Source organism: Drosophila ficusphila, unplaced genomic scaffold (genome assembly GCF_018152265.1).
Source record: "Drosophila ficusphila isolate 14025-0441.05 unplaced genomic scaffold, ASM1815226v1 contig_414, whole genome shotgun sequence".
NCBI lineage: Eukaryota > Metazoa > Arthropoda > Insecta > Diptera > Drosophilidae > Drosophila > Drosophila ficusphila.
The window spans coordinates 17,769,118-17,793,824 of NW_025064328.1; the positions used below are offsets into that span (position 1 = coordinate 17,769,118).

The window sequence follows — 24,707 nt, forward strand, 5'->3', positions numbered from 1 at the left end:
GAAGTGTAAATCCGAGGATTAATTTACATTATTTATTTGCCGAAATGGAACACAAATTATTTTGTGTGAATTAATAAATTGTAACAATGAAAAGCAAACAAAGAAATAAAACTGGGTCACGTTGATGGAAAACAAAGCTGAATTATTTCCTAGCTAACTAACTAAATATTCAGAATTGTTCAAATGAAAACTTTCAATTAAGTTTGGCATGAATAAAACAATAAAACATTATTTTATTGACTTAGTCACTTTTGAATAAACAAAGTATTAATTAACTAAACTGTTACAAAATACGCAAAACTGATAAAACTGCATTCAAAATTTTTAAATTTCCGATGGGTGAAATGTTTACCCCTCTGTAAGTCCGATTTTTGCAAGCTTTCAATGTTATTCAGCAATATAGATAAGTTTCCGGATTGCAGTTATAGCAAAATGAAAAATGCAGTCGCTTCCAAATACGAACGAGATAAAGCGATGGCTGCCACTATTTTAATTAAATTTCGATGGGCAATCGGGTCGTTTTTGGCCGGGCCAAACCCTCTGGAGCCATAAGCATAGCCAGCTCTTAGATATAGTTATCCGATTAGCGCGGATCATCTTTGCCGCACTGACCACCTCCCGCTCTCCTTTCTCCATTCTCCTCTTGCAGCACGCTGAACAACAACAACCTGACGTCGCTGCCGCACAACATCTTCGGCGGACTGGGGCGACTGCGGGCTCTCCGGCTGTCGGACAATCCGTTCGCCTGCGACTGCCATCTGTCCTGGCTGTCCCGCTTCCTCCGCAGCGCCACCCGGCTGGCGCCCTACACCCGCTGCCAGTCGCCGTCGCAGCTGAAGGGCCAAAACGTGGCGGACCTGCACGACCAGGAGTTCAAATGCTCGGGTATGTAATGGCCAATGGGCCATCGGTGCTGTGGTGGGTTTATTTCGTTTTTTTGTTTTTCGCGTTTGTGCAACATGTTGTGGCAGCTTCCACTCCCTGAGTGCTACCAAAAATGGGCAACCTCCTATTCCATAGCCGAAATTAATTAGTTTCTTATGCCAAAGCGAGGAAAACAAAGCATTGCGGGTATAAATCATAAGCAGTCATATGGGCACGCCCCCGATGCCACGAACGCCCACGAAAGCCACCACCACCACCATCACCATCAGCACCACAAAATCTGGCGAGAACCACTTGGTGCTTTGGTGGCTTCATTGGGTTATCCCCCTTCCTTTCTCGTTTTTTTTTTTTTTTTTTTTTTTTCTTTCCATTGAGGTCGTGTGTTTGCCAAAACGTTTAACGCCGTCGAAATCATTGCCTGGTGTTTGTACTTTTTGGCTTCTCCTCTTACCGAAAGACGCTGATGCCAATGCAGATGCTCAGCGAAGGCTTACCTCTCGACCAGGAGATGGAGTCAGAGTCGGAGCTGCAAGATGGAAGATGGAAGATGGAGCTGCGGGCCAAGTGAATGGGAAGTGGCCAAAACGAAAAGCAAAGCAAAGCTGATGACTTGAAGACCGAGCGTGAAGCGCTCAATGAAGCGGAAAATGCGCCCCAAAACGATGCAGCCATGAAACGAGTTTCTCGACTCAGCCATTTCTGCTGAATGGTTAGGGTATCGCATTGTTTTCCGCTTCGGCTTGCCTTTTTCTGGGGAGCCTGTAATCGATATGAGTATGCAGATGAGACGGTACTCTCGTATGCCTGGGAGTGACCCGTGTCAAGTCGGTTAATACATTGAATATAATGATGGGAATTCTGAGGGTTCATATTGCTTAAATTGAGGGATTAATAAAATTTCTAGGAATCGTTTCTAGGCTAGAAATCTATAATGAAAAGGTAAAGGGTGGTTTAAAAACTCAGTTTAACTCTTTTGTGTGAGTAATTTGATTTTCCATTTTGTCCTTAAATTAAAATAATTAATAGTACTTCAAAAAGAAAAAACTGTTTCCTACCACTTTCGAAGTAGTTTCTCTATCATATACATTTTATTAAATCCATTAAAGTGTATCCACTCTTCTATATTCCCACCAAACTGAACTATAATTCCTTGCTTGTTTGACTTTCGTTTTGTATAAAATGCTATGGAATTATATGGGTAAACATTTATGACCGGCGGCTGGTTATAGTTGCACCTCCCCAAAACCCATTTCCCCAGCCCCCGCGATCCCCTTTCACCCCCTTTTACCCGCCACTGGATCGGCTGTGCAGTAGCATTGATAATTACGCTACTGCAAGCCAGATCCAAATCGGATGCTCGTTTTCCCAGCAACCAGCTACCGGAGCTGGTCAATAACGCCAGCGAGCATTATTGCAAACCGGAGCAATACCAAATTCACCAGCTTCACCGACTTATCCCGATCTCTGCAACCATATTGTTTGTCCATCAGGTCTGACGGAGCACGCACCGATGGAATGCGGGGCGGAGAACAGCTGTCCGCATCCATGTCGCTGTGCCGACGGGATCGTCGATTGCCGTGAGAAGAGTCTGACCAGTGTGCCGGTCACCTTGCCCGACGACACCACCGAGCTGTAAGTAGTGGTGCATCCAACCAGGAAATGGAACTCTGACGCTGATTATCCCCCGATTTTTGCAGCCGCCTCGAGCAGAACTTCATTACGGAACTGCCGCCGAAATCGTTCTCCAGCTTTCGGCGACTGCGACGCATCGACCTGTCCAACAACAACATCTCCCGGATTGCCCACGATGCCCTGAGCGGCCTAAAGCAGTTAACCACTCTGTAAGTAGATAATTCCCCATCGGAGGTGGTGCAGGTGGTGGTGTTGCCACCACTTTACTTGCTGCAGTGCAACAAGTAGCCGTTTGCAGAACAAAATGTGCACTCACTTGAGTTTCCCTGCACCGGGGGCCAAAGTCAGCTGAAGGAACGGGGGCAGTGGAAGTGGGGTGCACGTAAGAGGTGCCTCTGGGCCAGGCCAGAAGCGAGCTAATCGGCCCACGCTAAGCGTTCCCGCCAGCTCACACCGCAAGGCATCTGGAATCGGCTTACCTGTGCGAATCTCATCGCCCTGCCACCCAGATCCACCTCGTCCACCCCGCCCCCCACTCCCACCCGCCTGCTTCTCGTCGAGCACGTGTGCGCTGGAGCTGGAAACGTGACACGGACTTAATTAATGGCAGCCACATTAAAAGGGGTTCAAATTCAGCATTTTCAAGTGGGCGACCCTTTCTGTTGGTGGGTGTGCCTCTCACATTTTTAATTCCTGTAAGAGATCAAGTGTATTAATACTAAATAAACGAATTTTGATGAGGGCTTTACAAAAGGGATTTATTAGAAGTCACTACTTGCCTTCGTATACATTAGGTTTGAAATTTAAGAACGGGATTCTAAGTAAATTAAAGGAAAAAAGGATTGGCAATACAAAATGTGTAAATTACTTGATTAACAAGTTGAGTTCCATAACCAATTAAGATATATTAATATGATAAATTCAGGGGAAAACGGAACCATCTTAAACAATCTTCAAGTATGAGCTCTGCCTAGAATTCCTCCGTGTCACGAATCGCGTTTGGAGCTCATCTCCCAGTTTGGCAACGGCAAACAAACCAGTTGCCACCCGCAACAACAACAAAAACATCAACAAGAAGAATGACAGCAGCAGCAACAACAACAACAAAAATAACTTAACCACTTTGTCTTTGCCCGCAGAGTGATTTTTATTTTTTGTAATTTTTTGTGCCACCTCCTTAAAGCGAGGAAAAGAAGAGGGAAGCGGGGATTCGGAGGGGGGTTTGTGTTTCTCTTTCAGCTTTTATTTTTTCGAGCTTTGTTAACATTCGTCGTGTGTTCTATTTGTGTTCTTTTCCATGTCGGGCTCCACCCATCTTGAATGCGGCATTCAACGAACATCGTGGCATCATCCCATCACCATCAGCGTGCTGTACGGCAATAAAATAAAGGATTTACCCTCGGGCGTGTTCAAAGGACTCGGCTCGCTGCAGCTGCTGCTGCTGAACGCCAACGAGATCTCGTGCATTCGCAAGGATGCCTTCCGCGACCTGCACAGTTTGAGCCTGCTCTCCCTGTACGACAACAACATCCAGTCGCTGGCTAATGGCACATTCGACGCCATGAAGAGCATCAAAACGGTGTAAGTACAAGGAGTCCCAGTCCTCCGCCTCCTCCACGCCCAACACGCCCATCCTGCAGCCAACCACTCGAGTGGGGCAACAGGCCCCTGTCGGGATCCCATCTTGAATGGAGCAGGCACTTTGGTGTTAAACCTCTGAAGTGCATTTAGTAGTTGCCTTTGACTGAGTTCTCGCCCCTTCTGCTCAGCTCGCGTTGACATTTGTTTAGCAGCAAACAAGAAGCTTCTCCCCTTTGCCAACCAACCGCCTACCGAACACAACCAACCCACCACAACCATCCCAGTTTCACATCTATGAACCGTGAAGACTTTCGGCCTTACCATCGAACAAAAGGCGAAGACGCCGCGAAGAATTCTCCTTGTGGCATCGATAAATGTGCGCGAGGCTACGAGGCTTCAGCAGAAAACTTGGATGGTTGAGGGGTCCCTCGTGAAGATGGGGGTTTTTTTTGTGGGGGGCAGGAGGGAGTGCAGGAGGTAAGTGCGGCAGAAAGAGGGATTTGTATGCTTGAGTGGGTTAAGTATTTGCCAGGGTTGTCGGCTTTCCGCTTAGTTGCGTACGCATATTTCAGTTGGGAATCAACAGATCTTTAGGGCCTAACAACTCTTGATATGCTAATGAATGCGTTAATAAATAAGCAAAACGAATTGGGATGCATCAGAAGAGTTTTGTTTATAGTTAGTTATGTTCAGGAAATATTAAGGTCTTAAAATAGGTTGTCAAAAAAAGTATGTTGGCAGGTAAGCTTGTGAAACCGAATGCTATTTAACTTTTATGGGCCACAGCAGAGAGTCTCTGCATCCCAGAACGCATAAAAAGCATTTTAAATAGTTGCCAATAAAATCGATTGAGTTGCGAGTGGCTAACAAGCTGAAATATTCCCAGGGGTCCTGCCTCCCTAACTCAATTGAAATAGTAAAAACATTTACCAGTTGTGCAATCCCCAATTGTTTGGCAACCCTGTCGGGAATCGCTTTTAAATAGTTGCAAAACAACAACGGCGGGCGGGAAAGAGACAGAGAGAGAGAGCGAGAGAGGGAGAAGAATAACGGAAATGTCGTAGCCACAAGGCTGGTGCACTTTTAAGACGTCTCAAGCCTCCACGGAAGGCTCTTTCCCTCGGCTTTTCCCTACCAGTTTCCGAGTTTCCCACTTTCGGAGTTTCCCGGGCAACGTCTTAGTTCTCGGACGACCAGCCTTGCCTCCCCCTCAATTGAAATCCTGTACTGCATAACCGTTTCTGCCATTCAGTCGAATGCTCAATGCTACTTTCTTTGCTTACTTTCTTTCCATTTGGGCACGCACACTCGCCCGTACACAGACATCTGGCCAAGAATCCTTTCATCTGCGACTGCAATCTGCGCTGGCTGGCCGACTATTTGCACAAAAATCCCATAGAGACGAGTGGAGCCCGCTGTGAGTCACCGAAGCGGATGCATCGTCGTCGGATTGAATCGCTGCGCGAGGAGAAATTCAAATGTAAGACTGTGCATTCAGTGTCCTTGTACTTAACCAGCCAACTGGAGCCTGCTCCTCCTCCCTCTCCCTCTCCTCCTTCTTCGTTGTCCTTGTTTTTCAGGCTCCTGGGATGAATTGCGCATGAAGCTGTCCGGCGAGTGCCGCATGGACTCCGACTGCCCGGCGATGTGCCACTGCGAGGGCACCACCGTGGACTGCACGGGCAGGGGACTGAAGGAGATTCCACGCGACATTCCCCTGCACACAACCGAGCTGTAAGTCCACTTCCGGATGCCATGTCCCGGCATCCTGCTGCCTCCTTCCCCGCCGCATCCCTAACTCGACATATTATTTCACTTGCCAGTTTGCTCAACGACAACGAACTGGGACGCATCAGCTCCGATGGTCTTTTCGGTCGCCTGCCGCATTTGGTCAAATTGGAGCTGAAGCGCAACCAGCTGACCGGCATCGAGCCGAACGCCTTCGAGGGAGCCTCCCACATCCAGGAGCTGCAGCTGGGCGAAAACAAGATCAAGGAGATCTCGAACAAGATGTTCCTGGGTTTGCACCAATTGAAAACTCTGTAAGTAGATTTACAATTGGAACAAAACGAGCACCTTTATTTTACAGTTTACATTACTTTCAAGCTTCTTTACAATCATTAACTTGTTTAGAACTCCTTTAAACCTTATTACCCTTCTAATTATAATAACCACAATTTGTTAACGCTGAACTAACATTACGTAATCTCTTTTCGTTGCAGCAATCTGTACGACAATCAAATCTCGTGTGTTATGCCCGGTTCCTTTGAGCATCTCAACTCGCTGACTTCGCTGTAAGTAACCAGATTCCCAGATTCCCAATTCTCCGATTCACCGATTCCCCGATTCCCGATCCCCGTCCATCAGATGCCTTTGCTGCTGTGCGTAGCAATTAAAACTGTGCCAAGTGCTCGGGATGCACTTCAATAGATAAATGATTTGGCTTAAGCATTAATTGCCTGGTGGGATGGATGGAGCAGGAGCTCCTCGCTCGTAAAATGAGGTTAATGGTTCTGATTGTTCTCCATCTGAACTTTGTCTGATGTGGCTGCTCTGGCTGCTTTGGCTGCTCTGTCTGCCTTGTCTGCTGCTGCCTTCAAATCAGTTTGGTTCTCCATGCCAGCCAGCAAAAGCACAGCAAACTATTGTATATAATTCAATTGAACTTCAATTTATGGCATGGGTTGCTCCTCCTCTCCTTGTGCTTGTGTGGATTTCAGTCTGAACTGCTGCTGCGATAACAGATACCAATGGCACTAGCTCCTCTTTCTTTCCTCGATGCTCCCTCAACTTTCCCGCCTGTAAATCATCCCCCGAGCACATAAAGCCCAAAAGGGAGCATACATGCGGCATGTGTGTGTGCTCGCCTCCGATGATTTAATTAATTAAAATTGAGTTCAATGGAGAGCGCCCAAGTGAGTTGGCAGGAAAAAGCGAGGTGGTGGTGGAGGTGGTGCTGTGTGGTCCGCTGCTGCGCTGCTCGCAAATTATTGTAAAATTCATTTAAGTAGCTAATAAATAGCATCAATGAAATTCATTAAGTGCTGTGCACCACATGACACCCACCACCACATGGACCCACGAACCACCGCCCACTTGGTTCGCCACCTTCAAAGGTGTTGCGTGAAAGGAGCGCAAAGTGTTAGTTAGCTGCCTGCGGCCTACACACAGGGATACACTGAGCGAAAAAAGTTAGAAGTAAAAATGAGTTACAATAGCTCTACACTCTGAAATACATTAACTATAGTTATTCCTTCGTTTCTGATAAAGTAACGATTGCCACCCTTAAGAATTTTAGCATAAGTTCTGTGAATCAAATTTAGTAACCCTTTTTTTCAAGTGCACAACTTTCTAACATATACACATGTAATTGGGAGCCGGCATCGCTGGTGGCATGACAAAGCAGAATTGCTTATTAAATTAGTCTGGACTCGGCTGCAACTTTGGAATTGCCAATGTAATTTGTGCGCCATTGTTTCACTTGTGCTCTGCTCCTAAAACCCCTGGTCCGCATAATTAAAGTGCCTGGGCATGGATTTTCCGGGATGGAGATGGGGATGAGGAAGGAGGGACAACATATGCTGACTATGGGCGCCGAATGAATACGGAATTAATTTATCAAAACGTCCATACAAATGGGCGAGGGAAAATTGAATTATAAGAACCCTTTATCAATGCCGTTATCGTAATCGTGTTTTTTGTGGCCCATGCTGACACATTTCTTTCTCTCTCTCCTCCATTTCCAAACCAGGAACCTCGCCTCGAATCCATTCAATTGCAATTGTCATTTGGCCTGGTTCGCGGAATGGCTGCGCAAAAAATCGCTCAACGGCGGAGCGGCACGTTGCGGAGCTCCGTCGAAGGTACGTGACGTGCAGATCAAGGACCTGCCCCACTCGGAATTCAAGTGCAGCAGCGAGAACAGCGAGGGCTGCCTCGGTGACGGCTACTGCCCGCCATCCTGCACCTGCACCGGCACCGTGGTCCGCTGCTCCCGCAACGCTCTGAAGGAGATCCCCCGCGGCATTCCCGCCGAGACCTCGGAGCTCTACCTGGAGTCCAACGAGATCGAGCAGATCCACTACGAGCGCATTCGTCACCTGCGATCGCTGACCCGACTGTAAGTCTACTTTTGGATTGTATTCAGCGATTATAAACAACTAATTGGTATTCCCTTCACAGCGATCTCAGCAACAACCAGATCACTATTCTCTCCAACTACACCTTCGCCAATCTGACCAAACTGTCCACGCTGTAAGTGCACCCAGGTCTAATGACTTTTTAATTGCCCAACCGCACCAGAAAGCACGGAAATAGCAGCAAAAACAGTAAAAGCAGCGCAAATCGAAGGCTCGAGAGGGCTTGACACAATTCTGCGCCAATTGCATCGTTTGTCGACCTGGGATTGGGTTTGGGCTTGGGCCATGGGCTGGTTGCCTGGTCTTTGGCTCGAGGTCTGTCCCCCTTTGTCCAGAAGGCAGGGAAAAAGCAATGGAAGCCAAGAAGGCGCAGGCACGAAATTCATTCCGAGACGTAAAGTCGAAATCGTGACTCGTGCTTAAGCATTAGTCGTTGGCGCGGACTTGGACGCCAGCGTTAGAGACCTCTAACTGCACAGTGGGCTAAATTTGAACATTTGTGAATAAAAATAGCTGAGGGGAATTACTTCTTTATACGTTCATAGTTATTCCTAAGCCATTAGTTTGTATAATTTCAGACGAAACTTCCTTTTTAACAATATCACAGGTTTTTATCATCAATCCCTTGCTTAGTATTATTAAAGAGTTAAACCAGGATACTTTGCATTACCAACAGGATGTTTGCTATGCTCCTGTTATGTAAGACCTTTAGGCTTTTCCCACTGTTTCCGCTGATGTGCGCTATCCACAATCAAAGCTCAGACGTTATTTCTGGTGTTTCTCCTTCGGCTTGCGAATGGGAAAACGTTTTGCAATTACTTTCATTTCTTCATCAATTGCGGCATGTGTCCGCTTTTGTGTGCTGGCTGGCCTAATGCAATTTGTAAACGTTTCTCCGGCTTCCCTGCCCTTTTCCAGCATCATCTCGTACAACAAACTGCAGTGTCTGCAGCGGCATGCGTTGTCTGGCCTGAATAACCTGCGCGTGCTTTCGCTGCACGGCAACCGCATCTCGATGCTGCCGGAGGGATCCTTCGAGGACCTCAAGTCGTTGACCCACATGTGAGTAGGCAGTAGGGACAGTCAAACACCAAATTGGACAGTCCGTTGAACCGAATCCTGTTTTCCTGTCTTCCCCACAGAGCTCTGGGCAGCAATCCCTTGTACTGCGACTGCGGACTGAAGTGGTTCTCCGACTGGATCAAGCTGGACTACGTGGAGCCGGGCATCGCCCGTTGCGCCGAGCCGGAGCAGATGAAGGACAAGATCATCCTGTCGACGCCCTCGTCGAGCTTCGTGTGCCGTGGTCGCGTGAGGAACGACATCCTGGCCAAGTGCAACGCCTGCTTCGAGCAGCCGTGCCAGAATCAAGCTCAGTGTGTGGCTCTTCCGCAGAGAGAGTACCAGTGCCTCTGCCAGCCGGGTTACCACGGCAAGCACTGCGAGTTCATGATCGATGCCTGCTACGGAAACCCCTGCCGGAACAACGCCACGTGCACGGTGCTCGAGGAGGGTCGCTTCAGCTGCCAGTGTGCCCCGGGCTACACGGGTGCCCGCTGCGAGACCAACATCGACGATTGCCTGGGCGAGATCAAGTGCCAGAACAACGCCACCTGCATCGATGGGGTGGAGTCGTACCGGTGCGAGTGCCAGCCGGGATTCACAGGCGAGTTCTGCGACACGAAGATCCAGTTCTGCAGCCCGGAGTTCAATCCCTGCGCCAACGGAGCCAAGTGTGTGGACCACTTCACGCACTACAGCTGCGACTGCCAGGCGGGATTCCACGGCACCAACTGCACGGACAACATCGACGACTGCCAGAACCACATGTGCCAGAACGGCGGCACCTGCGTGGACGGCATCAACGACTACGTCTGCCGCTGTCCGGATGACTACACGGGCAAGTACTGCGAGGGCCACAACATGATCTCCATGATGTACCCGCAAACGTCGCCCTGCCAGAACCACGAGTGCAAGCACGGCGTCTGCTTCCAGCCGAATGCGCAGGGCAGCGACTACCTCTGCAGATGCCACCCGGGATACACGGGCAAGTGGTGTGAATACCTCACCAGCATCAGCTTCGTGCACAACAACTCCTTCGTGGAACTGGAACCACTGAGAACTCGTCCCGAGGCAAATGTAACCATTGTGTTTAGCAGTGCGGAGCAGAACGGCATCCTCATGTACGACGGTCAGGATGCTCATCTCGCAGTGGAGCTGTTCAACGGACGCATTCGCGTCAGCTACGACGTGGGTAACTATCCGGTGTCCACGATGTACAGCTTCGAGATGGTGGCCGATGGCAAGTACCATGCCGTGGAACTTCTGGCCGTCAAGAAGAACTTCACGCTGCGCGTGGATCGAGGATTGGCCCGCTCCATCATCAACGAGGGTTCCAACGACTATCTGAAGCTGACGACGCCCATGTTCCTGGGCGGTCTGCCCGTGGATCCTGCCCAGCAGGCCTACAAGAACTGGCAGATCCGCAACCTCACCAGCTTCAAGGGCTGCATGAAGGAGGTGTGGATCAACCACAAGCTGGTGGACTTTGGCAATGCCCAGCGCCAGCAGAAGATCACTCCGGGATGTGCTCTGCTCGAGGGGGAGCAGCAAGAGGAGGAGGACGACGAGCAGGACTTCATGGACGAAACGCCGCACATTAAAGAAGTGAGTTTAGCATAGATTGCCAATTGATTTGGTTTAACTAAAGTTATATTTTCTGTTTAGGAGCCGGTGGATCCCTGTCTGGAGAACAAGTGTCGTCGGGGCAGCCGCTGTGTGGCCAACTCCAATGCCCGCGATGGCTACCAGTGCAAGTGCAAGCACGGCCAGCGTGGTCGGTACTGCGATCAAGGTGAGGGCAGCACAGAGCCCCCAACAGTCACCGGTACATACATCTATCATGCTTATGCTACTCCACTTCTCCACTACTCACAACCCACCAAAGGGGGAACTTTACTTATGGGAGGGGGTGTATGCCATTTATTACTAACCATAAAGATGGGTTCCGCAATGGCTACTCATAACTTACTCGCGCACTTTAAATCTATATGGCTGCCATAAAACAAGTGTCCGTCTGTCGAAGTCTGCTCACCAAGCAATCAATAGAGTGCGGTTTTTTTATGTTTTTTTTTTACGAGGATATGGTTATGCAATTCAAATAGTTAGTAATTAACGGTGGAAGTCCCATACAGACTGCTTTTGAGATTTGATTTTAGAATTTACATAACTGAAACTTTGTTATACATTTCTTCAGTCTGATTAAATTTGCCTTTAAGAATTTATCGGAGAACTTAAACGCTTAGCCTTGAAGCTTGCTGAAGTGACTCTTGAACACAAATAGCGTAGGTGCACATAGCGAGATATTAACACCACCCCCAACCCCTTAATTATTGGCACACATTCACACCACCACACTCATGGCACTCGCCTCGCACGCAACTCACCCATCCATCAAAGGAAAACTTGAGGGCGTTCTCTCCGGGAGGTGACACTGTGCACTTTGTTAGCTCTAATTATCCAGCCGCAAGGCTCGCGTTGCCTTAACCCACTGACTAATTGCGCCTCGTTGAATCCTTCCATCCACAGCGGCGTCCACCTGTCGCAAGGAGCAGGTGCGTGAGTACTACACGGAGAACGACTGCCGGTCGCGGCAGCCGCTGAAGTACGCCAAGTGCGTCGGAGGCTGTGGCAACCAGTGCTGCGCAGCCAAGATTGTGAGGCGGCGCAAGGTGAGTGTATCTCAATGGAAAAAACTTTATAGCAAACAACTAATAAATTATCTTTAATCGACAGGTGCGCATGGTGTGCAGCAACAACCGCAAGTACATCAAGAACTTGGACATCGTGCGCAAGTGCGGATGCACCAAGAAATGCTACTGACTGAAAGATGCGACTACCCAATTGCTCGAGCGGAGCAATAGCAGCTTAGATGTTAGTTTAGGAACAGGTTTAAATCTAACTTATAGTAGTAGTAATAGTAACGATAGTCTTAGCCATAGAACTAGGGATAGCACGGATGTTAGGGGGCAACACACAGCGATGATGATGATGATGCGGAGGAGGAGGATAAGGAATCCGTTGATGCGGGGCAACCAACGGAGCAGGAGGAGAGGCGTGACGACAGTGAGGATTACCCCACGGACGGCATGCAGTCCGATCTCTATGACGACACCATCGACGACGATGACGACGACGACGATGGCCTCGATGATGATTATGCCGATGGGGAGGAGGAGCAGGAGGAGGAAGATCCCGAGCACCTGCCCGATCCCAAGGGTCTGGTGAGTGTTCCCGACGAGGAGGAGGACATGGGCTACGACGAGGACGACGAACGGATCGCAATGGAGCGACCGAGAACGGTAAGGCCGCGACCCGACGAGGAGCACTTCCTCAACGAGGAGGGCAGCGGCTTCGGCGGCTTCCGGTCGCGGTTCCGGCCGAGCAGCAGCTTCCGCGAGAGCCAGCTGGAGAATATCCGCAAGAAGCTGCTCACGGAATCGCAGACGCCGCCGGAGGTCGCCGTCGCGGTGGCCGTGCCGAGCACTGCGATCGATCTGCGCGAGAGCAGCGGCCACTTTGCCAACGATGACGAGGATGGCGAGGACGGCGATGACGGCGTCGACGACGAGTTCGCCGACACGGGCGAGAACCAGGGGCGCGGCTTCTTCGGCTCCCAGCAGCAGCGCAAGAGTGGTCCGTACCATCGCAAGAACGGCAACGATGCCATCAAGATCATCTCCACGCCGCTGGGCAAGGTGAGCATCGTGTACCAGCAGACGGACAAGGACCAGGCGCCCGACCAGGATGCGCAGCTGGAGCCGAAGCAGAAGAAGCCGACGCTCACCGACTTCGACGCCCTGTCGCCGGATCCCGAGAGCAGTCATCGCTTTCCGTCGCCCCACCCCAAGATTACGCCCGTTCTGACGCCCGATGGCAAGGTGGCGCTGCTCTACCGCGGAGACTCGGAGAGCTCCAAGTACGAGCCCATCCGCAACCTCACGCACAAGTTCACCGGCCAGCCGGCCAAGGAGTCCGCCAAGTCCAAGGTGGAGGACTCCTCCTCGGCGGAGGACTCGGTCTACACGGACAGCGAGGATGCGGAGGACGGCAAGGGCGATGCGGGTGCGGCGAAGCCCTCGCCAGTGGCCAGCACGCCCAAGCCGCTGCAGCCGGAGATCCTTGAGCCGCCGGAGAACGTTCAGCCAGGTGGATCCTTCATCATTCGGCCCACCTCGGACTCGCTGCTGCCGATGATCAACCGGCCGCTGTCCGAGGTGCTGGGCATCAAGAAGAACCAGTTCCAGGAGACGCGGGTGCGCGACCACCTGCCCACGCAGCAGCCGCCGCCGCCGCCTCCGCTGCCGGAGGTGGCCACCTCGAGGAGTCCCACTTCCGGACATCAGTTCCTCGCCAAGGTCAACCTGGCCGAGTTCCCGACGTCCGGAAGGACGCTGCAGACGCCGCTGATCCCCGGCAGCCACGACTTCGACTTCAGCCGTGACAACACGATGCTGGACGAGAGGTCGCGGGTGCGCGAGCTGGAGAAGCAGCGGGAGCGGGACAAGGAGCACAACGAGGCCACCAGCAAGGGCGCCACCGAGGCGCACACCATTGCCAACGAGCAGCTGCTGTCCAAGACGGAGGTGATCAACCTGGCCATTGTGCCGCAGTTCGACGAGGACATGGAGCGACTGCAGAGGCTGCAGGAGAACGGAGGCCGGAGGCACCACCGGGCACGCCATCGCCACCGGCAGCAGTCGGAGGAGGAGCTGTCGGGCATCCACTGCATCATGCAGGTCATGATGGGCGTGGCCGCCGTCTCGACGGTCTTCGGCATGCTGGGCACCTTCTTCAAGCAGCGCATCCTGGACCAGCTGCGCATGATGCACTGGTAGTACAACACGGGGGATTCGATGTCAATGTCCGTTGTCGAATGCCCCACATTCCCCCGCCCTCGTCCCGTTCCCAGCATCGTCATTATCATCATCCAGTCCATGGGGGCCAGCTGCCCCTCAGGTGCGCGATCCCTCCTCTTCTACTACTACTAGCGCTCCTCCAGCACCCATATACTCGTATATACTCGAAATCGAACTCGAACTCGAAATCGAACTCGAATTCGTACTCGTACTCGTACCATATGCCATATATTAATCGCATAATCTATGTAACACAGCGGCATCGATTTGCTTTCGTCCCCTTCCGCTTCTTTATACATACTCGTATATATACATTTATATATCTATCTTATCCTTCGGCATTGTGCCTGCAGATGCAGGCACTTCCTTGCCACTCATGTATTCTATATATATTCGCATATGTATCAATTTACTAGTGCAAGCTACCCAGGCGATGTACATAATAACAGAACAGAATAATACGGCGATCGATCGATCCGGATATCCATGTATTTATGTGAGACGCAACTGTAGCCCCTGCCGAATCCGCCGGAAATTAGCTGACCCTCCGTCACTGCTTCCCAGTTCCTTCCCTTTACTTTTCGCCCACTTTTGTGTGCCCCTTCCCGCAGGACATTCAATCATTCATTCAATCGACCACATCAGCGAGAAACAAGCTTTAAGCAAGTCATTGCATGTGCCACGCCCCCTCGAAGTCACCGCCCTCCCTCCCACGTCAGGCATGAACCCCGCAGAAAATACATTCCCCCCCGCCACGCCCCGCCCCGCCCCATCATCATCCGTCGTCAGGAGCCCCAGTCGAGAAACTCGGAAATTGGACGTAGAACAGATTCCTTTTGTAGATAGAAAACGAAACAGTTGTTGGGAGATAACCAGATGAAAAGTCGCATGACAAACGAACACATAATGATAAACTAAACTAAAGTTATAAACGAAAATAACAGTAAAACCGCACAGAAGCACACACGCATTACAAAATACAAAAAAATCCTGCAACGGTCGTTTTAAACGCGCCGTTCAGGAGTCTCAAAGAAACGAGTAAACGATAATAAGTGCATAACGAAAACCGAGAACCTTCTTTAGTCTAAGTTGCTCAAAAGAAAGTATTTTGATAGATCCGGAGCGGAAAGAGATACCAACAAACACAAAAAAAAACCACAAAGAATCGAAAAGAAAATGAAACGAAACAAAGGCCCCCAAAACGTGTAACGAATTTCCAGCAAATTGTTGCAAGTGTTTTTCCTAGAGTTAGTCCTAATTAAACTAAATGTGTGCAAATCGAAGCGTAACTAATATTACAATTAACCTAAACTAATTGAGGAAACAAAAACCTAAACATAAATCGGATAACAACATCTAAGCTGGGTAGTCGCATGTAAATCTCTAACAATTAACAATTACCGACCTAAGTTAGACCTAAACAAATCGAAACGAAATCGAATCGCATTTAAAGAAACCTACATAATAATAATTATTTATACTAATCTATATATACTTATATGTATGCTGTATGTATGTATGACCCTATATGTATATGTAAAATGTTTTTGACTATTTTTCACTATTTATATCCATATATATTATATATGCATATACGATACATGTGTAATAGCCCCCTTTGGTCATTTTAGTTGTCTTTTATATATATTTAATACGTGTATTATTTTTATTATTATTCAAGTATAACTATGCGCACCAATTACACGCATACTTTATGTATAACCTATTGACAAATATATATATATATTATGTGTAATAGCTGTTGCTAAACCAAGTTTAATTATCAGTTTTTCATTTTCCCTTTTTCCGGCGAAGCTTTCGACGGTTCACAGCCGCAAAATTGTGTTCAGCTAACTAATTAGGAAGAGAACGTGTCCTGCAGGCGAAGTATTTCGAGTAATAATGGGGGAAACGACAATTATACTATTCATTTCTGTGTGTAATATTTATTTCCTAATAAAAACGACAAAGAACAATGTTTCAAATTAAATGGGGTTTTGTTTTTTTATAATCAGATGATGCAGTTGTTGGGTGATAACAAATTATACCCATTTACATCCTTACTTGCAAATTACGGGCCAGAAGTTTATAACGAATTTTTATTTAAATGAGTATTAGGTTCCCGCGCTTTTCAAGTCTGGCAACTCTGTGTTTTTGGTAGTTTTGGTATTAAGCACGTACCTGTTATCGATAACTTCCTTGCTGCTTTTCCCACCACTAGCCAAGGCAGTTCGCGCGCTTTTTACTGCCAACTTCTTTAAACTGCGGGAAAAAATCTTGTGGTGGTCGCAGACGGAGGAAAATAAAATAATTAAAAAGTGAATAAAACCAAGCATCCCAGGCCATGGACATCGACTTCGGCGCGGAGGCGGGGCAGTCCTACCACACGGTGCAGCTCTCCGCGAAAGAAGTGCTCGCAGCGGGCCGCCGTCAGCATTATTGCAACGTAAGTAGGGCACCCAATTGCAGAGCTCCACCACTAAAGCCCCATGTAATTTCCCTCGCTAGATGATCGACTTGTTGGCTGCAAGCTGCAAGAGCTCCGGCTTAATAGCCACCTCCTTCACGGACGACGAGCTGGTTGAGTTCTGGCTAGGCGACATCGTGCCCCTGATGTTCGATGAGGACCGGAAGATACAGGACTCCGCCGTGGCGGCTCTGGCGGAGGCTCTGGTGGCCCTCGATGTGTCCGCCATTCACTCGGCCAGATGTTGGCCGCAGATCCGCAACAAGTTTGTCGACACGTACACCACGCTCATTGGGGAGATGCGCGATGCCAAGAACTCCAACTGGCATAAGGTGTGGACACTGTTGGTGCAGATCATGGACGAGGATTTGCTCAGAGGCTGTGTATACATCAACAAATTCCTGGCGCTGGTTGAACTTGGCTTCCGTAACCCGGACAATGGTGTGAGGTCGGAGGCCTTCCTCTGCTGGCGTGTGCTCATCAAGATCTTCGCCGCCTACGACGAATTGGCTTCCGCAAAGAGGCTGCGGCTCTTGCTGATCCCCCTGCGCACCTCGCAATCGCGCTCCTCGCACGTCAGTGGCATCAAGCTGCGTGTGTGGTGGTACCTAATCACCTGTTTGGACAACGAACTGCCCAAGTCCTTTGAAAGTGCCGTGGAGCACTTCCTGGCCTTTATGTTTGGCGGAGGACCGCGCAATCTGCCTTCGGGCCTGGCCCACAACTATCAAACTGCCCGGGAGTTGGCCTTGCCATGCTTAGTGGCCCTTTGGGGCGTGGAGACCAGTGAACCACTGCAGCGGCTGCTAAGGGAACTGCGCCTTGAGAGCTTTAGCCAACCATCTCCCCTGATGAGCCGAGAAGTACTGCAGCAGCATTGGAAGACAATGTTGGACGCCGCCGTTTCCGGAATGAAGTTGCTCACTGAAAACGATGCCACCGAAGCGGAACAGCTCCTCATCCAGCTGCTTGTGAGGAATCTTTGCCTAGCAATGTTTCGACTGGCGGTGGCTCCTTTTAATGTGGCTTGCTGCGCTGAGATCGAGAAGATATTAGCCGAAGGTGCCTCCGGTGGTCGAGTGGTACGTGCCCTCTTCAACACCATTGCTGGTGAAAACCTGGAAATGGAGCGAGTGGCTGGCAGTGACCACCTGGACGTTTTGGAGGCCTACCTGAAGCTGATTCTGAAGTCGAGGTCGGAAGTGCCTGCGGCCATCCTGCAGCGGAGTATCGCTTGCATCTTCGCCGCCGATCGCATTGAGGCGGGCAATCAAAACGAGTTCCGCATGCTGGTCTCCTTTGCTGAGCTTCTGATGCAGACCAATGACGAGGAGGACTTCGAGGGATTCGCGGTGAAGCTGCAGGTGTGGCGACAGGTGTCGCAGGCTTTGACCAACTATCTGCGCGACAATGCGCTCGAATACCGAGTGGCCCATAACGCCTTGCTTCTGGACACCTGGTTGTTGTGGCCACTTCAAACGCTGGCTGGTTTTGCCGGACGCCGTGCCAGCAATTCGTTCGATGTCTCCTTCTGCGAGCAGTGGCGACAATTGCTGAATGCGGGACAAAATGCTTCGGAGAGGAAGAAGTTCTTGACGGAACTAAAGAAAAATCTGGCAGAACTTTTCAAGAGCAAGGACGAGCCGCTCTTAGCTGAGTTGTTCGATGCCTATGTATCCTCGGTCCTCAAGCTGGGACTCTGCAAGGAAGCACCATTGTACAAGGACGTCTTCGGCTTGCTGCAAGCCATCTTCGAACACCCTTCATCCCAGCAGATGCTCGAGGCCTGCTTGAACACGCTCCGCAACTTGGTGGTGGAGTTGCGTCAGAACGAACTGATGGTGGTCTTTGATGCCCTGAAACCCACCTTAGCCTCGGCTATTCAGTGCTGGAACAAGCTGAAGTGCGAGGGAGGCTTCCTGGAGGAGTGGAAGCGAGCCATTCTGGAGAAGTTCCGCAAGTTGCCCATGAAGAGTATGGCGAATCAGCTGAGGGACCTGTTCAAGGGCGACGACCTCTTCGTGATCATCCCCTCGGTGTGGAGCCTGAACCCCGAGAAGCTAACGGAGCGTCAGAAGGAGCGGCTCGCAGAGAAGTCGGACATTCCAGCCCTGTACAACGACATGTCGCAGTCGCAGGACTCGGCTTCCCTCAAGCCCTGGACCCCCAAGAAGGTGGTCATCGCCAAGAGCAAACAGGGGGAACTGGCTCTAACCGGGAAGGAAGACATTGAGGAAGTGATTGAAATCCCGCACAGCGAGGAGCCGGAGAAGGAAGCAGTGAGAGCGGAAGCCTCCACCCCTGTTCGCAAGACACCTGGCCGTAAAACTCGCGCTCAAAAGGAAGAGGACTCCGCTGCCAGGACCAACCAGCCGCCTGCCGAGGAGCCGCCAAAGCGTCAGACGCGCATGCGGGCGGCTCAAAAGGAAACCGAAGCAGCGAAGCAACCCTCGCCAACTCCTGATCGCCAGATCCGGTCGCCCAAGAAACTGCCACCGCCTCCGCTCGCCCAATCCACAGCAGGTAAGCATCGCAAGCAACAGGTGGGCTTAGGATACTAATCCCTCTACTTGTATTTTTGCAGCTGCCGGAAAGCAGACAAAGGCTGCAAAAACCACCCCCGTTGTGGTTATTGAGCAGAGCGAGGATCTCTTCCCGGAATTCACAGCCGAACCCGAGCCTCAACCTGAACCGGTTAAGAAGCCCGACGCTTCCCCCGAAATTCAGCTAACGCCACCGGATGTGCCCGTGGAAGCTGTACCCTCCACCCAACTGCCGGGGATTAGCGGGGAAGCTACTCCAGCTGCAACCGCAGCGGCTGCCGGCGAGACTTCGCCAAAGAAGCCCACCGTTCGAATATGCAACTTGGTAAGTAAATAGAAATTGGCAGGGTAATTAAAATTCATTCAAATCTTTTTGTCGAATTCGATTTAATTTTTGTGCAATACAAATATCTATAAATATTTTAACCTGATGTTTCTTCAATAACTTTGTATCATTAAATTGAAATCGCAAAACATTCACTTAAACCTGTTCTGGCAAATGGAATGCCATAAGAATTTGATTACCTAATCCATATTTTAATAAACTTCTGATGTGTCCCCTTTTTTCGCAGAACTCCCCACCTGATCGCAAGCAGACAAACAATTCCACCAGTCCCACCTTAAGGCCCAAACCCACGGGCCACCTAACCGGCCGCGGTGCGCAGCTGATCAACATGATCCGCAACAAGAAGCTGGATGCGGCTGCCGGTTCACCCTATGCTTCCATGTCGACCTCTCGCCTTGTCCACCAGGGGACGCCGGCCCGTGTCCTCGATCGCGCCGAACAGGTGTGCACGCCCACCAGCGAACTGAACGAGCTGACGGGCACGAACCACACCTCCACGCCGATCCAGGCACCACCCTCCAAGGATCTGCTGGTGTTCTCCAAGCGACTGCCCTCGCCATCGGCCAGTCCCTCGGTGAGCATCCTGAAGCGCAAGCTGCGCTGTGAGAGCCTCGATGATGTCACCCTGGACTCGCCGGCGCTCAAACGCAAGCGGGTGAGCTTCCACGACCCGCCGGTGTCCGTTACCAAGGAGTACCTGCGCGATTCCGAGGAGACGCGCAGCAGCCTGAAGCCCAAGCGCTGCCTGCTGATGGACAAGGTGGCCCAGACCAGCGAGATGCGCCAGGCGCTGAGGAGACGCGGCCGCTTGGACAGCATAATCGAGATTGAACGCTTCGCCAGCGAGCAGACGGCCAGGACAGCGACGACGGACAAGGTGCTAAACAAGTCCACTGTAGAAGCTGTCGAAGAGGACGCCTTCACCAGCCTGAAGTGGAACGACACAGCGAATGCCCAGAACATTAGCCTCAGCGATGAGCCCGCCAAGGCAATGGACGTGGAACCTGAGCCGTTGCATGCTGGTCAAGACCTGGCCATCATGGATCCAGAGGCCGCCCTCGACCTCGTGGTGGAGCAGTTGCCGCTGGAGTCGGTTTTGCAGAGATACTTTGACAAGGGCCACCTGAAGAGCGCCGGCACGCTGGCCAAGTTCCTGTCCGCCCAAATGGGAGCTAACGATAAGCTGAAGACTAACGTGTTGGAGACGCTGTCGGAGAATCACTCGAAGGAATTTCTGGACCACGCTGTGCGCGAGAACCTCTCGTCGGTGGTGTGCGATCGCCTCAATCCGAACTCGGTGCTGGAGTACGTGTGCGCCAAGTCCAAGATCAGCAACAGTTGCCGCAGCGGATTGCTGGCCCAGGTGCCGGAAATCCTCAAGAGCGGACCGCGTTCCGACACTGAGCGCCTGGCCTTCATGCAGCAGCTGCTGGTGCAGTGCAGCCCCGGCGACGACCAGCTCCTCGATCTCATTGACCTTCTGATGCGCACGCGTCGCGAGCGCAACAGCAGCAGCACCTCAACGCTCATTTCCAAGGGCGTTGCATCCGTCGCTGAAAGCCCAGACAACGTGGCCGAGACCGCGGCAGACTCCTCATCCAACCTGTAAGTTGGACCGGGTTAAAAGTCTAGGTGAAATATTACGTAGTTGGCCATTTCCCTCGGCTGAGGATTGGAATTCGATTGTATCTGCTTAGATTTATATAGTTATGTTTAATTTGAATTATGTTAAGTACAAATTTTATGCCCGTTGGTGTATTACGTTTCGGCTACAATGAATGGCTTCATTTTTTAATAAATTTGAATTTTAAATTATGTATCCGACGATGAAAAACTTAATTGAAAAAACATGAAAGAAAGCTAGCTTCGGCGACCCCTGATAAAAAGAATAACATTTTCTACAAGCAAATTGCGAGGAATTAAATTGCAAACACCAGGCCAACATAACCGCTTAGCAGGTGTAAATCGATCAGCTGATCAGCTTAAAATTGGCTTGTTCAGTGTTGAGCGCGTGACAAATTATTCTTGTCACGCCAGCAACAACCACATGGAAATTAATTAATTACTCGTGCGCGGCATGCCACTTTCGTGACACGCACAAAGAATCAGCGTGGTTTCGCATCTCTGATCTGACGCTTTGTTTGAAATAACGGTTCTTTCGAGTGATACGACGTTCTGATTGGTGGAAACAGTGAGGGGAAGTGTGCCAAGGACAGTTATCTTAAAAAAGAACCGTTATTTAAGTAAATTCAGTTTTACCAGCAGCAACCTGCTTTGGATTATGTTGGCCTGGTGTCAGAAATCGAATTTTATATTGAAATTGGTTGGTTTCAAGATCCCAAACACCAGGCAAATAGAAAGGCTTAGTAGGTGGATGCTCAGCAGCAACCTTTATGTATAAAAGCAGGGGCGGGCGCAAAAAAAATTTGGGGGGATCCGATCGAACAATTTTTTAGTTTGGCGTGGGCGTCCGATCAAAAAATTATTTAGTTTATATGGTTGAAGGACCGTGTGCTGCAAGGGGTTTTGAAGACGTCTGAGATTTCGGGGGGAGTCCGGACATCCTGGCTCACCCCTGATAAAAAGAACAACATTTTCTGCAAGCAAATTGCGACGAACTGAATTGCAAACACCAGGCCAACATAACCGCTTAGAAGGTGTAAATCGATCAGCTGATCAGCTTAAAATTGGCTTGTTCAGTGTTGAGCGCGTGACAAATTATTCTTGTCACGCCAACAACAACCACATGGAAATTTATTAATTTTTCGTGCGCGGCGTGCCATTTCGTGACACGCACAAAGAATCAGCGTGGCTTCGCATCTCTGATCTGATGCTTAGTTTGAAGTAACGGTTCTTTCGGGTGAGACGGCTTTCTTATTGGTGGAAACAGTGAGGGGAAGTGTGCCAAGGACAGTTATCTTAAAAAAGAACCGTTATTTGAGTTAATTCAAATTAAACAGCTGGAGCCTGCTATTGATTATGTTGGCCTGGTGTCAGAAATCGATTTGGGTAGCAAAATCGGCGGTTTTTGGGAATCCAAACACCAGGAAAACATAACTTTGAAGTAAGTGACTGTGCAGAAGCGCTACTTGGTATAAAACAACAACAATTTCTGCTAGAAAATTGTGACGAACTGAATTGAAATACCAGGCAAACATAACCGATTAGAAAGTACAGAACGATCAGCTGATCAACGCTTGATGCTTCTTTCAAATAACGGTACATCCTAGCGAGATGGTTCTCTGATTGGAGGGAACAGTAAGGGGAAGCGTGCCAAGGACAGTTATCTTAAAAAAAAACCGTTATGTGAGTTAATTCATTTACCAGCTGCAGCCTGCTATTGATTATGTTGGCCTGGTGTCAGAAATCGGTTTGGATGATTTTACGACGCCGAATACCATGAAAAATATGTGCTACCTTCCTATTGGTCAACCAATAGCAAGACAGCTCGATGTAATTTATCCAAATCAGCCGACACTAGCTGCAAATTATGTTGGCTTGGTGTAGCTGGCTGCTGGATTTTAAGTACCAGGCTATCAGAGCGCATAAGTAAATAAAAAAATTGGAAACTTTATTATATTATTTTAATCATGCCACTGTAAAAGTCAGAATTCTTTTCATATTTTGTCAGGTCAAAGTTTTTGCTTTAACAGCAATTGTTACTTAATCATGTTTGCGATCATGCGGTCGCTATGGCGATTTCGAATGTCAAGAATCTGGAGACTTCGTCGGTGCAAAATAATATTGGTATTTGTTTTTGTGCTACTTTTTGCCAATTGGGATCATCTGGTTAAAAATGCGGAAAACAACGAACGGATGGGTAAGAAATATAGGACTACAAAACTTACATATATCTGAGAACGAGGAATTTTTTTCTTGACAGCGGAACTACCTGGCTGGGAACGCAACAAGTCCCTGAAAATAGGATATTATATGGACCCAATGAAAAACACAACTCTTCTGATGCCCAAGAATTTTTGTCGCAGCAAAATTCTTGTGGTAATTGCCGTGTGCTCCAGTCTAGAGCACTTTTCTAAGCGGCAGACTATCCGAGAAACCTGGGGAAAAACGAAAGAGTTTAACTACGGAACTTTTCAAAAATTACATAGTCATCTCGATGGAAAATACCTGCCTATTATGACAGCTCGTCTGAAGTTGTATCTAATAGGATCTGGTAAATCGTTGAGCGCCAAAATAAGGATTGTATTCATCGTAGGGCGAGCCAAGCAAGACTCCCTTCTGGAATCCGAGAAGTTATACAGAGAGTCAAATGATTACAACGATATAATTCAGGAGAACTTCGTAGACAGCTACCACAACCTGACCATAAAATCCGTAATGGTCCTGAAGCACATCAGCCGAAGTTGCGCTAGGACCTCTGCCTTCCTTCTGAAATGCGACGATGATAGCTTTGTAAATGTGCCCAACCTGATCCATTTCCTACTGGGTGGCACAATACCTCTCTATAAGGACACTGTGGAGTATCACAATCTTGCCAACTACAAAGTTATGTCGCCGTGGATTCGGCTAAACTCCACCAGAGGAGTGATGTACGGCAACAAGTTCTGCAACATGGAAGCCAACAGCGATGCGTCGAGTCCTTGGTACATGCCGGAATACATGTTCGCGGGAGCCAAGTATCCACAGTACCTTTCCGGAACCGGCTATCTGCTCTCCATCGATGTGGTGCAGCGGCTGTACGAGGAAGCGCTAACCACACCCCTCGTCCACCTGGAGGACGTCTTCGTAACTGGAATTTGTGCAGAGAAAGCGGGAATCCAGCGAAGCCATCATCCACTCTTCAACTACCTCCACGGGAAGCCACTGTGCACCCTGAAGGGAATCATAACACTGCATCCGATACCCGAGGACAAAATGTTACAGGCCTGGAACTTTGTTTCCAACTTCAACACCAAATGTCCTCCACCAGATCGGCATGGAATCAAAAGGTTTATTACTGAGAAATCGCACTGTTAGCATCATCCACTGAAGTGGTCTTTATTCGTCATAAGATAGCTTAGAAATACACATTTAAATTAATATCAATCTATTCCTCTATTGATAAATTTATTTGCAATGGTTTTTCGTATTCCATTAATTATCTGGCTATATATTTATAAATAAACATTTAGGGGAGATACAAAATTGTTCTTCTTAAATTGCTTTATAAATTCCGTGGGGTTTACTGACTTTTTA

At 49.4% G+C, this 24,707-nt stretch overlaps 3 protein-coding genes across 3 annotated transcripts in view; all 3 read left to right on the top strand.

Annotated features, from left to right (window-relative positions):
• The window catches only part of LOC108093701 (protein slit), a 54,712-nt gene extending 38,777 nt beyond the window's left edge, over positions 1 to 15,935 (top strand). Inside the window, 16 exon segments of the mRNA XM_017193891.2 lie at positions 650 to 885; positions 2,376 to 2,517; positions 2,583 to 2,726; positions 3,883 to 4,098; positions 5,421 to 5,578; positions 5,679 to 5,832; positions 5,922 to 6,140; positions 6,321 to 6,392; positions 7,850 to 8,218; positions 8,281 to 8,352; positions 9,156 to 9,299; positions 9,380 to 10,904; positions 10,965 to 11,124; positions 11,826 to 11,968; positions 12,033 to 12,266; positions 12,269 to 15,935. Coding sequence (XP_017049380.2) covers positions 650 to 885; positions 2,376 to 2,517; positions 2,583 to 2,726; positions 3,883 to 4,098; positions 5,421 to 5,578; positions 5,679 to 5,832; positions 5,922 to 6,140; positions 6,321 to 6,392; positions 7,850 to 8,218; positions 8,281 to 8,352; positions 9,156 to 9,299; positions 9,380 to 10,904; positions 10,965 to 11,124; positions 11,826 to 11,968; positions 12,033 to 12,266; positions 12,269 to 14,134 — 5,854 coding nt within the window. The 3' untranslated portion in view covers positions 14,135 to 15,935.
• A 425-nt stretch (positions 15,936 to 16,360) lies between these two features.
• LOC108093702 (telomere-associated protein RIF1) lies at positions 16,361 to 21,326 on the top strand. Its single transcript, XM_017193892.2, has 4 exons — positions 16,361 to 16,601; positions 16,664 to 19,145; positions 19,207 to 19,490; positions 19,738 to 21,326. The coding sequence occupies exons 1-4, from the start codon at positions 16,500 to 16,502 to the stop codon at positions 21,118 to 21,120; spliced, it is 4,251 nt and encodes a 1,416-aa protein (XP_017049381.1). The 5' UTR covers positions 16,361 to 16,499; the 3' UTR covers positions 21,121 to 21,326.
• Positions 21,327 to 23,180: 1,854 nt separating this feature from the next.
• LOC108093952 (beta-1,3-galactosyltransferase 1) lies at positions 23,181 to 24,675 on the top strand. Its single transcript, XM_017194352.2, has 2 exons — positions 23,181 to 23,331; positions 23,395 to 24,675. Exons 1-2 carry the CDS (start codon positions 23,181 to 23,183, stop codon positions 24,486 to 24,488), a joined length of 1,245 nt encoding a protein of 414 aa, XP_017049841.1. The 3' UTR covers positions 24,489 to 24,675.
• Positions 24,676 to 24,707: the final 32 nt, after the last annotated feature.

Excerpts from the sequence above, each read along its gene's own strand:
- LOC108093702 (XM_017193892.2), top strand. The coding sequence starts at position 16,500 with ATGGACATCGACTTCGGCGCGGAGGCGGGGCAGTCCTACCACACGGTG. Across the intron at positions 16,602-16,663 it reads GCCGTCAGCATTATTGCAAC|ATGATCGACTTGTTGGCTGC; the intron begins GTAAGTAGGGCA and ends TTCCCTCGCTAG. Across the intron at positions 19,146-19,206 it reads GCTCGCCCAATCCACAGCAG|CTGCCGGAAAGCAGACAAAG; the intron begins GTAAGCATCGCA and ends GTATTTTTGCAG.
- LOC108093952 (XM_017194352.2), top strand. The coding sequence starts at position 23,181 with ATGTTTGCGATCATGCGGTCGCTATGGCGATTTCGAATGTCAAGAATC. Across the intron at positions 23,332-23,394 it reads GGAAAACAACGAACGGATGG|CGGAACTACCTGGCTGGGAA; the intron begins GTAAGAAATATA and ends TTTTCTTGACAG.